This window comes from Artibeus jamaicensis, unplaced genomic scaffold (assembly GCF_021234435.1).
Source record: "Artibeus jamaicensis isolate MK-2021 breed Jamaican fruit bat unplaced genomic scaffold, CSHL_Jam_final scaffold_847, whole genome shotgun sequence".
Classification (NCBI taxonomy): Eukaryota; Metazoa; Chordata; class Mammalia; order Chiroptera; family Phyllostomidae; genus Artibeus; species Artibeus jamaicensis.
The window spans coordinates 11,247,729-11,265,430 of record NW_026522057.1 but is presented as its reverse complement, the minus strand read 5'-3'; the positions used below and the strand labels follow the sequence as shown (position 1 = coordinate 11,265,430).

General features: G+C 47.3%; 1 protein-coding gene across 1 annotated transcript; it reads left to right on the top strand.

The window, feature by feature from the left end:
• Positions 1-337: 337 nt before the first annotated feature.
• On the top strand, positions 338-17,399 carry ZBTB8B (zinc finger and BTB domain containing 8B). Its single transcript, XM_037149197.2, has 4 exons — positions 338-399; positions 5,380-6,392; positions 11,833-12,011; positions 16,793-17,399. The coding sequence occupies exons 1-4, from the start codon at positions 338-340 to the stop codon at positions 17,108-17,110; spliced, it is 1,572 nt and encodes a 523-aa protein (XP_037005092.2). The 3' UTR covers positions 17,111-17,399.
• Positions 17,400-17,702: the final 303 nt, after the last annotated feature.

Below are 17,702 nucleotides of genomic sequence, written 5' to 3'. Positions count from 1 at the left end.
CCTTTAGCTCTCCGGACAAAGAGATCAATACTTCGCAGGTCGCTCAAGTGGGACTCAGAAGACCGAAGGAAGCTCTAGCCTTTGGCAAGTGCTGGTTCTTGCTCTTTTTGGTATCTTGGTACTTGTAGTTTTGTCCACTATATGTTTCACCGAAAAACAAACTCTGAGACCACAACTCCCATCACCCCGCGAGCACTGGAGTCTTCAGAGCGCATCCTCCCGGAGGGGGCTCCGGCGCCATTGACTAACCTGTTGGTCGAGTGCCCGCCTTCCTGAGCCCAGGCGCACCCATGATTGGTTGGCTACCCCGCTCCTCAATGGAGGGGGCGGCGAGTGAATGAAAGGGGGGCGTGTCGGTGCACGTAGCTTAGTGGAAGCGCTGCTGGGACCCGCTGGAAGGTGAGAACCGAGAAGGGGTTTCACGCTGCCGCTTTCATTGGCTTGGGCAGGATCCCGGGCACACCGAAGGTCGGCCCTGGCCAGGGGTCAGCGGGCAGGGAGCCCGATCTCAGTCGGCCTTCTTCCGACCGCCCGGCCCTGGCGACTCCTGGATCCCCGCAGCGAATGACCGACCCCCAATCTCCCCTTAAGCTTGGAGACGGGCGCCGTGAAGGCAGAGCACCCCCCCTCCCCCCGCGCGCCTTCCCTGGCATTAGGCTGTCCCCCGGCGTGGCTCACCAGGGTGATCGGGGAGTGGGCTCATCCAGAAGGTGCGGGGGCGCGAGGCAGTAACCGCCGTAGCGATGGTCACTTTGTCCGCGGAGGCCACGGGAGGGGCAAGGAAGGCCTCGGTTCCCTACCCTCGGAGGCCAAAGTTCCAGTCGTCTGGGTCCGGACGGGGGAGGACCCCCTTGTCTTGTGAAAATTTATCAGGTGAACCAAAAATGCGATTCGCCCTGAAATTCTTTTTGTAGAAATGGAAACTTCTTCCGTGTCCTTCCCTTTTACTCCATGGTTTGGGGAAAGGAGTGACTTCCCCAACCCTTCTCATTCTGTCCTGGAGGGTTTGGGGAATCAGGCTGGCATGGTGGTTAAGGGTGTCAAGTCTGGAATCAAACCGACCTCCGTTCAAATCCTAGCTTTGGGCGTGTTATCTGTAAGTCTGAACCGCAGTTTTCTCCTGGGAAAAAGAGGATGTAATGATTGTGTTTACTGCACTGGGCTCTTGTGAGGTTAAAATTAATTAACATTTGTACAGACTTTGTTCAGTGCTTCGTGAGAAGTAGTTCTCAGTGAATGCTACCAATTGATGAGCAGGTTTTCCTTATTCTCAGGTCAGTGAACCTGGAGGAGTCTTGTCAGGAGTCAGTGGTTGGAATTCAAGGCTGCTTTTGGTGCCGGAATGAAGACCGTCCTGTGATCTGGCTGGGTAGGATTGCAGGGGGTAGCGTTGACATCTGCCCTCTCCCGGAGGATGGGCACTATGTAGTATTAGGTTCACTTTTCTGTTCTTGGCATCTTCCTTTTATCGGGCATTGTTCGTAGCTAGTAACTGTTGAATTGGAACTGTGGGAAGGTTGGAGGACGCCTGCCAGAGTGCGGATAAATATACTTCTGAGAGCAGTGTGCCCTAGGAGCTGCTTTTCTGGGAGAAATGTTGATCCTCAGCATGTCCCAGGGATGCAGAGCACCAAAGGCAAGTAAGATTAATATGAATAAACATTTTCACATTATATGCCAAATGTAGGATTGAGGCAAGTTTTGAAGAAAGTATGTGGATCGACTTGTGCAAAGTCAGGGAGTATTTGTGTGAGCCAATAGAGTTTAGAATAGTTGCAGAGAGTAAGCCAAAGGAAAAGGATTTTGAGCACTATTATTGAAAAGGAGCATCTTCCAGTGAAAAAAAAATGGAAGTGTCCTGGGAGGAGGCCATGCAGGTAAGACCGTTCTACACATTCAGAAGTGTTGTGCCCACTTACGTATTTATCTCCCTGGTTTGCCAACTCCTTACCCCTTTGCCCCCCTCCTTTGTTTGTTAGAAAAGAAAAATAAAAGCAATACAAATACATAGTAGAACATGCTAACAGTACAGAGGTTGCAAAGGAAAAGGGAAGTTCCTACCACACATTCTCTTGCCCATATTCTCTCTCCTCAAGGGTATTTGCTTATATAAGCTTTCAGAAAAAGATTTATGCCTATACCAGCAAAAACATGTAGACAGATAGGATCATACTATATATTTTGTTTTGCATCTTGCCTTTTTCTCTCACCATATCTTAGTGTCCTTTTTCATATACACACTCTCAGCTCTAGCTCACTGAAAACATGGTTGCCTAGTATTTCCCTGTGTGATTGCACTTCATTGATTTAACTTCTCGGTCAGAGGACATTCAGATTGTTTTTACTTTTGCGTTGATACAAAAAGACCTGGTGTAATCGCTGGTATCTCTGAATTTATAATTTGATGTATTTTTTAGAATACATCCAAAAGGGTAAAATCTTAGCCATGAAATTTCTGGGGCAAAAGATGTATACATTTTAAGCTGGGATAAATATTCCCCTTTAAACATTCCTCTCTAAAATGGTGTTCAAATTTACATTCCCATCCATAGTGGATATTATCACATTAAAAAAATGTGATTTTACCAATCTGATAGGTTTTCTTTCAGTCCTGAGGAAGCCTACAATGCGGTATTTAAATGTAGCATTTTCCTGTATCTTGTTCTTCTCTCACCATTTTAATTGCCGGGGCAGTAGCAGGAACTGCCGGGAAGGCTTGGGTGGAGCAGCCAGAAGAGGTAAGAATGACTGGAACAAAACCCTAGTCCTGTGCAAAACTTTCAGGGGTGTTTTATTTGGGAATAGTGGAATTTTTCAGGTATCTTTGACAGTTCTCTTCCTTTCAGCACCAAATGTTAATTCTAACTACTTCAGGTGAAAATTTCCAAAATTATGATATATATAACGTCCCTGAGTTTAGAATAATATAAAAAGATGAGTCTTCTTGATGACTTAGGCTCACCTGTTATAGCCCTGGGCTATAATTTAGTGGTGTCCTTAGGCCATTTGGACAATGTAGGAGCCCTTAATGCCCTTAGCTAAATGGCCTCAGGCTGATATTTTGGAAAAAAAAAATGTGTAGGTCTAGTTTTTTGGAATGGTTTTACTTTTTCCTAGCTGTCAGTTCTCACTTTTAAGTTTGTCACTTTACTTGCTTATAGAGGCTCCTCTCCACTTCTGGCCCTAATTGGCTCTCTAGTTTCCAACCTGAATGCATCGTTTGTTATATATATGTATGAAGTAGGTGTAAATTGCCCTTTAACAAGGTTGTTGTGGGTCTTGTAAGAGTAAAGTCGGCACAGTTATTGTGTTAGGCCTTTGGGAGTCTAGTTTTGCCAGAGGAAGGACCCTTTTTGGGGGAAGAGAGTGCCTGATTTCTGGTTGGGAGAGGTACTGTTGTGCTCCAGTTGTAGAAAGGAACAGTGTTAAAGAGTCGTTAGCTATGGCTGGCAGCTCTAACTAGGCTTTTTGCAATTTTAGTAAGGGGAGATGGTGTCCATGGTTGTAGACACTTCTCTGAGCTCAATGGGTCAGTAAGTAAGACGGGTATTGTTGGATGGCTCTGTGGCTTGTGTGATGGGAAAGGATGGAGCAGACAGCTTGGGAAAGAAGATAACTACTGCTTATATAACCATCCGGGAAAAATGCATGCATATACCAGCAAAAGCATATACGTAGGTGGAATTTTAGCAGGAAGATTTTGAATTTGGTTTATACATGTTCTACTTAGCAGTTAAGAAAAGAGTATTTCATTGTATTTGGCAAATGTACCTTGTCCAAAGCACTTTACCAGGTGCTGTGGGAGATATCAAATGAAATAAGACACGGATCATACGTCTTGTAATCCACAGAAAGACAAGGGCCAGGACACAGAAATACAGAGGAGTAAACCAAGGGTAGTAGAGTCAATCAGTCAGGAGTCTCTCACTTGCAAGAAGTAGAAAACCTAACTCAACCCTGGCCGGAGTGGCTCAGTTGGTTGGGGCATCATCCCCATAACCAAAAGGTTGCTGGTTCGATTCCCAGTCAGGGCACATGCCCAGTCACAGGATGCAACTGATTGATGTTTCACATTGACGTGTCTCTCTCTCTCTCTCTCTCCCCTTCCCTCCCACCTCCCCGCTTCCCCTCTCTCTCAAATGAGAATAAAATAAACTGAAAGAGAGAGAGAGAGAGAGAGAGAGAACATAACTCATACCAGCTAAGCAAAAAGGAAAAAGGAACTGAACTGGCTTCTGGCACAGCAGAAGTTGGGGCTTAGATGGTATCCCTGGGTCCATCCGTTACTCCTGTGTTGTCATCCTTGTAGGGCTGGGTCACCTGGTGGTGGCAGCAGCATCCCTCATACCGCACCTGCCTGCAGAGCAGGAGAGAGTGCATTGTGTTTGAACTCCCAGTAAACATTTAATCGCTTTTCACTGGCTCTGAACAAGCCGCGTGGCCATCTCTGAGCCAATCACTGTGGTCAGCTGGTGGAGCCTGGGCATGCATCAGCCAGATGCAAAGCACATTGACCAAGAATACGGAAGGGTGGTTCCAACCAAAGCCAGAAAGGACACTACAGCCATAAGAAGGTCAGTGCTGGCCCAAGGATCTGCCAATGTTTCCACAAAGTGATGAGAAGAGGTGTGAGCTGAGACTGGTTGCCAGTCTCTAAGCTGTGTATCAGGACAATGTAGACTGAACGGTAATTCTCAGGCTTGGGTATTATCTGTATTTTGAGCCTTGAAGAAAGTAGAGATAGTTCATGCATCAGAGCACGAACTCTGGAGGTTAACCAGCCTGGTTATTTTGGGTCCTGGCTTTGTTACAGCTGGGTCATGTGTCTTCTTTGAGTCTCTTGCCCTTATTGGAAAAATGGGGACAATATTGGTGTTTTGTCATAGGATATTTCTAAAAATTCACTGAAAGAATCAAACACCATGTACTCTGCCCACATGTAGTTAGCTCTAGTTATATTTTGTTGTTTTTCTAAAATTGACAGAGTTGGACAACCTCTGATTTTTGTTAGATCCCAAACAGCCCATATATAAAGACGCTATTGAACCAGTGTTTTGGGAAGAATTTAAAAAATATAGTAAAAATGCCCTGGCTGGTGTGGCTCAGTGGCTTGAATGCCTGCCTGCAAACCCAAAAGTTGCTGGTTCAAGGTTCAATTCCTGGTCAGGGCACATGCCAGGGTTGTGGGCCAAGTCCCCAGTTGGGGGCATGCGAGAGGCAACCACACATTGATGTTTCTTTCCCTCTCGTTCCTCCCTCTTCCCTTCTCTCTGAAAAATAAATGAAATCTTTAAAGAAATTAAAAAATAAAAATTTAAAAATGGACATCTTATTTGTAAAGTTGGAGTTTGTGAATTAACTTTTCAAAAATCTTGGCAGAGATACAGGCTGCTCCAGAATAGCAGCAGCAGCTGGTGGAGAAATGGAGGTGCAGTCCTATTATGCCAAGCTCTTAGGAGAGCTGAATGAACAGCGAAAGAGGGACTTTTTCTGTGACTGCAGCATCATTGTGGAAGGGCGGATCTTCAAGGCCCACAGGAACATTTTGTTTGCCAACAGCGGCTACTTCCGAGCCCTGCTCATTCACTATATCCAGGACAGTGGGCGGCATAGCACCGCCTCCTTGGACATTGTCACCTCCGATGCCTTTTCCATCATCTTAGATTTCCTCTATTCTGGGAAGTTGGATTTGTGTGGGGAGAATGTGATTGAAGTTATGTCGGCCGCCAGCTACCTGCAGATGAATGATGTGGTGAACTTCTGCAAGACATACATCAGGTCATCCCTGGATATCTGCCGGAAGATGGAGAAGGAGGCTGCTGTGGCTGCAGCGGTGGCGGCAGCGGCTGCAGCAGCAGTTCATCAGGTTGACAGTGGGAGCCCCAGTTCAAGCAAGGAGGGGACCTCCTGTGATACTAAGAGCATGATCTCCTCTCCAGCTGAGGAAGAAGAGCGTGTGGATTGTCCAAGAGAGTCCCCTTGTGGGGACTGCAGAGGCTGCCACCCCTTGGAACTGCTGGGGAAAGACAGCCAGGGCAGTGGCTCAGCTGACAGTGACCTCTCTACTCTGCCCAAACAGATCGAGCCCAAGGTGGAGTTTGATGCTGATGAAGTGGAGGTGGAGGTTGGGGAGCAGCTACAGCAGTATGCTGCCCCGCTGAGCCTGGCCCACATGGAGGAGGGTTTGCCCAGTGGCCAGGCCGTGGACTTGGCTTACAGTAACTTCCATGTGAAGCAGTTTTTAGAGGCCCTGCTGCGCAACAGTGCTGTCCAGAGCAAAGATGATGTGGACCATCACTTTTCTCGGAGTCTGGAGGGAAGACCAGACGGCATGGGAGGAGCCATGACTTCCATGATGGATGTCCAGGCCGACTGGTATGGAGAGGACTCAGGTGAGCTCCATTGTCATTCATTGTCTCTGGCGGTCATTTAGCACCCACATCTGTGCCTGTAGTCTCCCATCATCACCATCACCACCATCACCACCACCACCACTACCATCATTGCTGTCATTGCCACCGCCATCACTCTCACCACATTATCGCTGCCACCACTACAACCAATAGGTACTAATTGAGTGGGTCATTGTCTCTTCATGTATGTGAGTATTTTACCTCTACAACTAGAGTGTAAGCATGTTGAGGGCAGTTTGAACATTCAGAATCCCACCAACCAGTGGTGGGATTTGGGTTAAATCACTAAATCTTTCTGAGCCTGTCTTGCTCAGGAGGTAATCGTCCTGTCTTGCTTTTTCACAGGACTGAGGACCAAGCGACAAGGTGTTCATAATTTTTGTCATGTATAATATGCTCTAGACAGGTAGGAAATTGATTTTTCTTTGTGTCAGCCATGCTGACCGGCACAAAGACATTCACTAACATGTCATGGTCAGTGGTGTGGCCTACTTGAGAATATTTTAGAGTTGGCCTTTGGCTTCGTGTGAATAAATTTCTTATATCCTTTCGTAGGCTTTTTTGTTTTAAGAGAGCTTGATTTTATCCCTGAACAATTTCGAAAGATGAGTTAACTCTTCTTAACAGTGAGCTAATTGTGTGATAAAGCATCTCGTAGGAGACCGAAATAGATTTGGCTGTCACCGTCCCGATGAAAGCACCCTATAGCTTCCAGAACCTAAAGGCAAAAGAAATTAATGAATCAAATTCTTATATACCCTTCAATATGGAACCGTGAAAGTATTTTAAATAATGGAGATCAGCTGCTTTTATCTGTTACTAAATGGCTGTCTTTAGGGTTTTTTAATTTCAGTTTTTTGAAGGAGAACATTGCGTATGTCTGATTAAAATTAGACTGGAAGGGTTTGAAAACGCTGTTTTGGTCTCAGAGACACTGTCTCAACCGACATGTAGATGGTAGTGGCCGTTTCCAGGGAGTGCTCTGTGGGGACTTGTTGCAGCCTCAGTTCCATGCAGGTTAGAGCCCTTCCCAGACTCTGATCGCCCTTTAACAGTCTTAGACCTTCCTCACGCCCGTGAGTTTGGCAGAGGAAGTGCAGAGAAACTCAGACTCAGAAGGGTTTAGTGAGTTTCCTGAGAACGCAGAGCTGGTAAGCGGCGCAGCTAAATCTAGAAACCTGGGCTGGCTTTGCTTCACTTATTATACAGACTGAAGGAGCACAGTTGGATTGAGGATTTCAGTGCAATTATTTTAGCTTTCAGCACAAGCTGCCTGTAAGCACAAGTATCAAGATGTACTTCAGCTGCCAGGTATCTTCATTCAAGTCTTTTTTTTTTAAAGATTTTATTTATTTTATTTTTAGAGAGTAGAAAGGAGAGATAAAGAGAGGGAGAGAAGCATCAATGTGTGGTTCCCCACTGGGGACCTGGCCCACAACCCAGGCATGTGCCCTAAGACTGGGAATTGAACCTGCATCCCTTTGATTCACAGGCTAGCACTCAACCACTGAGCCATACCAGCCAGGGCTTCATTCAGGTCTTGAGCGGCAGTCTGTAAACTCAGGTTTCTAGCTACTGGGTGCTGTGGCAAGGCAGCCACCTGGCCCCCGGCCAGGCCTGGCGCCTGCCAGGTTTTGATTCCATGCACACAGCTCCAGGCTAAATTTCTTCCAAGTGCCAAAGCTCTGAGTAGGACTGATTTGTCTGGTCATTCATTTATTTGCTCAAATATTTGAGTCCCTTCTTGGTGAAGCTATGAAGATAAGTCAGATAAGGATCCAGCCCTCAAAGAACTTAGAGATCAGACGTGTGTAATTGGCATGACATGGCCAAAGGGTACTAGGGCTGGAAGACAGATGGAAGTGTGAGTTTCCCTGTTGTCCAAAAGCAGGAGAACTGCTTCCTACTGGGATATCAGGGAGGCTGTATGAATGAGGCATGTGAGCGTAAAAAGAAGAGACGTAGGAGAAAATTGACTAGTCAGATCATGGGAAATCCAGAATGCTAAGAGATGAGGTGTTTGTGTTTTTTTAAAAAGAGTTTATTTATAGATGTAAAGAAATATTTTTAGAGAGAGGGGAAAGGAAGGAGAAAGAGAGGGAGAGACATATCAATGTGTGATTGCCTCTCAAGCACCCCCTACTGGGGTGGGGACCTGGCCTGCAACCCAGGCATGTGCCCTGGCTGGGAATCGAACCATCAACCCTTTGATTTGCAGGTTGGCACCTAGTCCACTGAGCTATGTCAGCCAGGGCAGAGGTGAGGTTTTTATCTCTAGGCACAGAGGGGATCTTGGGTAGTTCCTGAGCTTGGGAGTGGACTGGATCTGTGCTTCAGGGAATTTAATTTGGCCTCAGCACAAGGTGGTGTGCGGCTGGGAGACCAGGGCAGGGAGACGGCAGGAGGCTGTTGTGGTAGTTCTGTGTCCGTGTTGCCTGTGTCCGCATTCACAGACACTGTCAAAGCTTTAGGTCCTGTTAGAATCTCCTTCCCGACCTTCCAACCCCAGCTCTAGCACCTCCTATCGCTTCTTGGAAAGTTCATCTACATTTACTACCCCCACTGTTTCATTTCCCACTGCTTTCTCAGCCCACTGCAGCTTGGCTTCTGCCCCCTACACATCACTGAAACCTCTGTCATGAGGTCAGCTACATGGTAAAGGGCGATTTTCAGGTGTTCTCTTACTTGACCTCCCTCAGTAGTGGCCTCTGACCTTTCTCTCCTTGCAGTTCTTTTTTACCCTGGCCTCTGACACCATGAGTGCCCATCGCTGTTACCTCTGCCCATTCCTTCTCAGCCTCATCACGGGTCATTTAATGTCTAGTGTTCTGTCATTGGCGTGCTTCGTCAGTGTCTTTTCATTTCTGTTCGTTCGTTCGTTCATTCACTCAACAGATATTTACTGAGCACTTACTACAGGCCAAGCATTGTTTATTTCAGAGAACAAAAGATAGTCCTTGTCCTCATGAAGCTGACATTGTAGTGGAGAGAGACAGACAATAAATAAGTATATATATAATATGAAGAAGAACAAAAGCAGGGAAAAGTTGACAGAAAGTGAAGGGGATGCTATTTTATTTAGCGTGGACAAGGAGGCCCTTCCTAACAAGCTGCTTTTGAGCAGAAACCTCAAGGCAGTAAAAGAGCAGACTGTCCAGATATCAGGGGGAAGAGCATTTTAGGCAGAGGGAAGAGCAAGGCACGCCAGGTGCAGGACAGCATTTGGCGAGTGAACCAAAAGACCAGCTGGTGTTGGCTGGAGTAAAGTAAGCACAGCAGAGAGTTCTGGGGGGTGAGCTCATGGAGTTTGGGTGAGGGTAGGCCAGGTAGGGTCTTGCAGGCCATGAGAAGGCCTTGGGATATTACTCTGAGCAAGGAAGCCACTAGAGGATCTCAGCATAGTACAGTAAAAGGATCCCTTTGGGTACTGTGTGCAGTATCCTCCTAAGTGCTCCTCTTGCTTCCTCCCTCGCTCTCTACCTGTAGAACCCAGGGCAGCATAGACCCAGGGCAGTAAGGGTGGAGGCAGGAGGATCACTTCGGAGGAAGTAACTGCAGTTACCCAGGTGAGAGATGATGATCCTTGACTCAGTGTGGTAGCCGGAGAGAGGAGGATGATTGATGATGGAAGAGGAAGGGCAATTAATAGAGGGAGGGGCATGGGATCCTGTGTACCAGTGAAGGGGATGGTCTGGCTTTGGAGCGGGCAAGGACAATTCATTCACAGTATTGGGAGTGAAAGCAGAACATATGTGTTCATGTGGGAGGTTGGTGGGTGGCTGGGAGCCAGGAGAGGTTCTCTTCTGCATGGTCCTCCTTTTCAATTAAACAAGGAACAAGGACAGAAGCTGAAAGTGAGGAGGCAGTCGGAGGGGATGCAGGCTTGAGCAGAGGGAAGGTGTAAAATAGTCATTGAGAAGAGTGGGTGAGTGAATGAACCAGGGACATTTTTTGGATGCCTGGGCAGAGCCAAGAGCTCTTTTGACATTAGTGGTTAGATGGTGATGGTTAAATGGATTTGAAGTGCGACCAGAACACACAGTGGAGTATTTTTCTTCGGTGATGTTGACTTGCCTTGTTTCAGGTATGGAACGGGCAGAGGATTGTATTTAACCAGAGTCTAGGTTTAACCAAGAGAATACAGGTAGAGGGAGAGAGAGGACCAAGGCAATGGAGGGTGTACATGGAGGAGTAAGTTCCCTGATGAATGGAAAGAGGAGTGAGGACTAAAGGAGGAGAAAGGCAGTAGAATGGCAGTCGAGTCCATGGCTTGGAGGTTCCAGCAGGTAAAGGACCCTCAGGGGGTGAGCTGAAAAGGTAAGAGAGAGTGATTGGGTAATGGGGTATTTGAAATGGAGGTTATGGAGCAAATATGGTTTAATGGCAGTATCTAGGAATGGGGCCATGACTCTCATTCCTGACTGTACATTAGAATGGGAAGGGTGCTTTTAAAATGTGATCCTTGAAATGGAGATTGGACATAAGTATTTTTTTTTTAAGTTTCCCAGATTATTCTAATATGCAGGCAGAGTTGAGAACTCTGGATCTAGGGTTGGGTAGCTGAAATAAGGTGGGTGAGGACAAGGTCTTTGGAGAAAAGGAGGGCAAGGGACAGAGAGACCAGGGTGTTGGAAGGGTCATTTTTGGTATTGCCATGAATTATGCCAGGAGTTTTGTTTGAAGGCAATGAGAAGATGACCAAGGGGCTCCTGGGAATGAGGAGATGGCCAAGGGGCTCCTGGGTACTGTAGCAAGGAGAGGTAGCAGTAGTATCATCTGATGGTGTGAGCTTCAAAAGAGCTTAGGGTGTTTGAGGATGGAAGGAGGGACAGGGGACAGCGAAGCACAAGAGAGACCCCACCCGCCTCCAACCCAGAGGTGTCAGGGCTAAGCGTTAAGGGAAGTAGAGCGCTCAGGACAGAGGCAGGGCCCAGGTGAAGCAACCACTTCAGTCTGCCGAGGTCTCCCCCAACTGTGCTCTCCCCTTCTTTCCCCGAACTCCAAGTTTCTCTAGCTAATCCTGAAGGGTGTGGATAAAGGGAACAAATCTCTGAATACTGCAAACTTATTTGACAGTAACAGTTTCTACACTTGTCCCCTTAATGGTTGTATGAGCAAGGTAAACAACAACAAAAAAAAAGTTGGAAAAAGATTCAAGTGATTTCAGGATGTTTGGTCATTTCAGATATACAGAGTTAATATGATTCCAAACAGTTGGGGTTTGCTTCGTAACAAACCTCTCTGTACGTGCCTGGAAGCCGTGCTGAGGAGGGGCCGTCAGAGCATGAACCCCAGTCCAGGGGTCTGATCCATCACCTCGATCTGGGCTGGTGGAATCCCCCAGCCCCAGATGCCATCCGCCGGAGGCAGTGCTGTCGCTGCTTACTGTACAGCTAAATCAGTCCATTTGGTTTCCTAGGTGACGTGCTGGTGGTCCCCATCAAGCTCCACAAGTGTCCTTTCTGCCCTTACACTGCCAAACAGAAGGGCATCCTGAAGCGTCACATCCGCTCGCACACGGGTGAGCGGCCCTACCCCTGTGAGACCTGTGGCAAGAGGTTCACGCGCCAGGAGCACCTGCGGAGCCACGCCCTGAGCGTAAGTGAGCTGGCGGTTCTCTCGTGGTTCGTGGGGGTGGCTCCTGACATTTGTCTGATGCAGTGATTTTTAACCGAGGTGCCACAAGAAGTTTTAAAACATGTAATACCTGACTGTTCAGTCAGGGGCATTGACCTCTTTTCCCTTAGATTGTCAAATTAAAAAATGACAACAGCCAACACAACAGTAGTCATCCAGTGAGAATGAATCAGGGCTATACTGCCCTGGCAGGGTAGCTCACTTGGTTAGAGCATTGTCCTGATATGCCAAGGTTGCAGGTTCAATCTCCAGTCGGGGCACATACAAGAATCAACCAGTGATCACATAAATAAATGGAACAACAACTTGATGTTTGTCTCTCTCTCACTCCCTTCCTCCCTTCCTCAAATCACTGAATGAAAACAAAAATTATACCTATTTTTATCAGATAGGCAAAAATATATTTTGTGTGTGCCTCAGAATTTTAGCAATTAGCGTAAGTGAGACAAAACCAGTTGAAAATGACTGGTCTAAAGTAAAGGTTAGAAGTATCTTTCACATCTCTGTCCCTGGGCTATTTTCAGAGAATTTTAAACATGCTTCTACTACTAAATTGAAGCTGTGTTGCTGGCACTTAGAGAAAGTTAAAACTTATAGTAACAGACTGGTTTTCCTAGAGAAGAATTAAGTTTAGATTCTTGGTCAGGGATGGTTGTCATAGGCAAAGAACCCTAGGGCTCAGGCAGGTGGCTCTGAGTCTGTGTCACCAGTGTGATGCCAAAGGTCAGCCGCATTTTCCATTTCCCACCCAGCCCCAGCACCTGCGTGGAGGTGGGGGAGAGTTGTGTAGGTGACCCTCATTTTATTACACTTTTTGCCTTCTTATGTTCCAGATAAATGATTTGATTGTCAGCTTCATCCACTCTACTGTTGTTTCCCTGTAAATTATTTCTTTATTTCAATTATCCTTTGTTTCTGACTGGATCTTTTTCATGTTGTTGAAGTCCTTACTTACTAAGTTCCTTGAGCATCCTAATAACCAGTGTTTTGAACTCTGCATCTGACAGATTGCTTATCTCCATTTTGTTTAGCTCTTTTTCTCAAGTTCTGATCTGTTCTTTCATTTGGGTCATGTGTCTGTATCTCCTCATTTTGGTAGCCTCTCTGTGTTTGTTTCTCTGTATTAGGTGGAGCTGCTTTGACTCTGTGTCTTGGTAGTGTGGCCTAATGTAGTTGGTGTCCTATAGGGTCCAGTGGCACAGCCTCCCCTATCACCCAAGATGGGTACTCCAGGGCACCCTTCGTATGGGCTGAGTACACCCTCCTCTTGTAGTTGAGCCTTGGTTGCTGTTGGCAGACCAATGGGTGAGATTTACCTAGGCCAGTCACCTGCAAGGGCTGTCTGTGACCACTGACCACCAACCTCAGCCCTCTGTGGAGGATCAGCTGTGCAGGGACAGGGTGATAGTGCTCCAGCACGGTGTGTACCTCTGGGTGCACTGGCCCTGGGGTTCCCAAGTGGTGCAGGCCAAGGTCGGCCCCAACCTGTGTTTTGTCTAGGGCCACCCTTCCTGAGCTATAAAGCAATAAGGCTGCTACTTGTGTTTGGCTTGGATATTCCCAGGTGGAGCCAAGCTGTGAATCTAAGCTGCCTGCTGCTAGTGCTGGGCCTGGGACTCACTGAGGCAGGCTGTTGCTTGTTTGATAGGATTCAAGAAGTTGTGAAGTGTGAGCTAAGGCCTGCGCTTCATATGGAAAAGCAGCTTGGGTGGGCCTGTAAGTTGGGCGGGGCAGAATCTCTGGGGATCTCCAAGGCAGATCAAACAGTGTTAGCCAGATTGATGGAGTCTCAGATATGGCACCAGCTCGCCTGCTCTGTGGTGGGGTTTTGTAAAGGGACAGTGGCCTCTGCTTGCCCTGATGCCAGACACTTTAGTTTCTCCCTGCGTGCCACTGGTGCCTTTCGAGCTACACCCCAGTGCAGGAGCTCAGAGGGAGTGAGTCTGAGTAGGTGAGTCTGTGTGTGGGTTCTTTAACAGGAACTGCTTGGGACTTAACAAGTTTCTTCCACTGACTGAATCTCCACTGGTTTTGTAGCCAGAAGTTGCAGGGACTTCAGTTTCCTGGGACTGGAACCCTAGGCTGGTGGGCCTGGTGTGGGGCTGGGACTCTGAGCTCCCGAGTATCCCTTCTGAATTTTTATCTGCAACAGCCTGTTCCATGTCTTCATCCCTCCTACCAGTCTGAATGGATGGGGTTTCTTTAATTCTGTAGTTGTCAGACTTGCATTCAACTCAACTTCTGATGTTCCTGAGAGATGGTGGTTCTACATTTTAGTTATAATTTTGTGTGAAGAGGGGAGCCATGCCTGCCTGTGCCACCATCTTGACTGGAGGTCCCCTTGCTCAGTCATTTTCTTTTTTTTTTTAAATTTATTTTTTTAAATTGATTATGCTGTTACAGTTGTTCTATTCCCCCGTTCATTCCCCTCCACCCTGCCCCCCCATCCCCACCATTACCCCCCTTTAGTTTATGTCCATGTGTCTCAAGTCCTTTAGGTTCTATATTTCCCATGCTATTCTTGCCCCCCCCATCTATTTTCTATTTACTGTCTATGCTACTTATTTTCTGTACCTTCTCCCCCCCATCTCCTCCTCCCACTCCCCTGTTGCTAACCCTCCTTGAGATCTTCATTTCTATGTTTCCACTCCTGATCTAGCTGTCCTTTTAGTTTGCTTTCGTTTTAGGTGTGGTTGTTAATAACTGTGAGCTTGTTGTTCTTTCACTGTTCATGTTTCTTTAACTTCTTTTTCTTAGATAAGTCCCTTTAACATTTCATATAATAAGGGCTTGGTGATGATGAACTCCTTGAATTTGATCTTATCTGAGAAGCACCTTATCTGTCCTTCCATTCTAAATGAAAGTTTTGCTGGATAGAGCAATCTTGGTTGTAGGTCTTTGGATTTCATGACTTGGAATACCTCTTTCCAGCCCCTTCTTGCCTGTAAGGTCTCTTTTGAGAAATCTGCTGACAGTCTGATGGGGACTCCTTTGTAGGTGACTGTCCCCTTAGCTCTTGCTGCTTCTAGGATTCTCTCCTTCATTTTAATTTTGGCTAATGTAATTATGATATGCCTTGGTGTGTTTCTTCTTGAGTCCAACTTTTTTGGTACTCTCTGAGCTTCTTGGATTTCTTGGAAGTCTATTTCCTTTGCCAGATTGGGGAAATTTTCTTTTATTATTTGTTCAAATAATTTTTCCACTGGTGGTTGTGTCTTTCCCCCCTTCTGGTACCCCTATAATTTGGATATTGGAGCGTTTAAAGATGTCCTGGAGGTTCCTAAGACTCTCCTCATTTATTTGAATTCTTGCTCCTTGACTCTTTTCTGTTTGGCCATTATTTGCTTTCTTCTGGTCCACTCCATTGATTTGAGTCCCAGTTTCCTTTTCATCTCTATGGGTTTCCTGTGGAATTCCATTCATTTCCCTTAGTTTAGCCTTCATATGTTTCTCTAATTTGTGGCTATAATCAACCAGATCTGTGAGGATCCTGATGACCAGTGTTTTAAACTGTGCATCTGAGAGTTTTGCTATTTCTTCGTCGCTTAGATTTATCTCTGGGGCTTTGAGGTCTTCCTGCGACATTTTTGGTCTGTTCTGGCCCTTTAAATGTGAGAAGCGGGGCCTTGGACTCCCAGGTCGCTGGGTTGTGACGCTGTATGTGGGGGCGTGGTCAGAGCGGGGAAATGGCGGTGCCCTCTACTGCCGCACGCCACGGGGACCGCCGGCCCCGGTCCAACCGCCCACTCCCTCGCCTGTCCGCTCACCTGCAGACAGGCAACCGCAGTCAACACGCAGCACCGCCTCCCCACTGTCTCCTCAGCAGTCGCTCACCTGGTGGGTTGCTCGGTCGCTCGCTAGGTCCAATCCTGCGTTTGGAACCCGTGCGTCTGGATTCGCGCGCCGGGATTCCGCGCCTGGGTCCGTCCGACAGGAGTCCTCCTGTGCAACCCCTCACGAGATGCCGGTTTCGCCCCTTACCGGTCGGGCTGAAGAATTTGTTGTTAACGGACTTCCGAAAAGTTCAATTTTCCGTGTTCTGGTTGTGTTTTCTGATGCTAATATTTAGTTGTCCCTAAACTTGGTTGTGTGAGAAGGCACGGCACACCCACCTATACCTCCATCTTGGCGGAAGTCTCGCTCAGTCATTTTCAATGCAGCAGCTGTATAGTACATGTGTTTACTTACTGCGTGTACCGCCACCACTGACTAGTACAGTGAAGGCATCATTGTTCACGCATGCGCATTCCGGTCCACTCTCCTTGAGTGCCTGATTACATCGATGTCCGATGCCACACAAACTGTTCTAACCATATTAAGAATGGCTGCACTTTTCCCAGACAGACTAGTATGTATGGTTCAGTACTATCTGCAGGTTCAGGCATTCCCAGCGGGTTTTGGAACATATTCCCCACAGGTAATGGGATACTGCTGTATAATCAAGGAAGAAGCAGAAGTGAAAATATATAGCTGGGGGAGCTAACCCGGCCTGGAGCATCAGAAAAGCCTTTCCTGAAAGACGGGAGGGGTTGGCAATGAGGAGGAGGGCAATTTCCAGGGATGTCCAAGGGCGCTGGGGTGGCAAGGACCCTGGTGAGGCTGCGGCCGCAGCTGACGGAACAGCTGGAAGAGTGGTGAGAAGTGAGGCTGGAGGGTCCAGCAGGGCCCACATCGGTGGGGCCTTGAAGGCCGCGATTCGACTCCATTTCTGTGACATTTACTTTGTCTACTTGTAATTTTAGGTCCACAGATCCAACCGTCCAATCATCTGTAAGGGCTGCAGAAGAACCTTCACGAGTCACCTGTCACAGGGCCTGAGGCGCTTTGGGCTGTGTGACAGCTGCACCTGCGTCACAGACACACATGATGACGAGGACGATTTGATGCCCATCAACCTTAGCCTGGTGGAGGCTTCATCCGAGAGCCAAGGAAAGAGTGACACGGACAATGACTGGCCCATCTACGTGGAGTCGGGCGAGGAGAACGACCCTGCCGGAGACGATTCGGACGACAGACCACGAATGCGGCCCAACCTAACAGACCGAGAGACACTCATGTAGCAGTACCGTGGTGGGGAAGAGATTTTAGAATTTGTTATCACTCATTCTGTGGTTGAAAGCCACCATTTGTCCAATTTTGTGGAACCCTGAGAGGAACATCTTTTTCACTTTTACTATATTTGCATTTTTGTTAGACTATGTAGCAGAGGTTCGATTTTGTGACTCAAAGGACAAATGACTTTTTAGTACGGCGCCCTTGGTTTGCTGATGGCCTGACTGTCCCAGATTCTGAGTGAATCAGGGCTGGCCCTCAGGCTCCCCGCCCTTCCTGCTGTGCACCCGAACCCTGGTTAGGAGGAGAAAACCTCCATATGCCTGTTTTACATTGTCTGTCTTCTGCATTCCTTCGTCATCCTCCTCTTTCCTCTGGACAGGTGGGCAAGAAAATAGTTAAGTTTTGAGATCAGTCTTGCCTCTGCCTACCTATCGATTTCCATATTCTAATTTTCTGAAGTATTTCCGAGAAAGCTTTATTGACGTGAGGCTGGCAGGGCTGCCTAACACACGATTGTTAAGAGCACTTTCTAAATCTGAGACTGCAGTATTCAAAGCCGGGGGTATTTACGTGCAGGCAACCGTGGAGATGAGCTAA

Coding starts and splice junctions, on each gene's coding strand:
- ZBTB8B (XM_037149197.2), top strand. CDS start 338: ATGAAAGGGGGGCGTGTCGGTGCACGTAGCTTAGTGGAAGCGCTGCTG. Junction 400..5,379: donor CTGCTGGGACCCGCTGGAAG/GTGAGAACCGAG, acceptor AAATCTTGGCAG/AGATACAGGCTGCTCCAGAA. Junction 12,012..16,792: donor TGCGGAGCCACGCCCTGAGC/GTAAGTGAGCTG, acceptor TTGTAATTTTAG/GTCCACAGATCCAACCGTCC.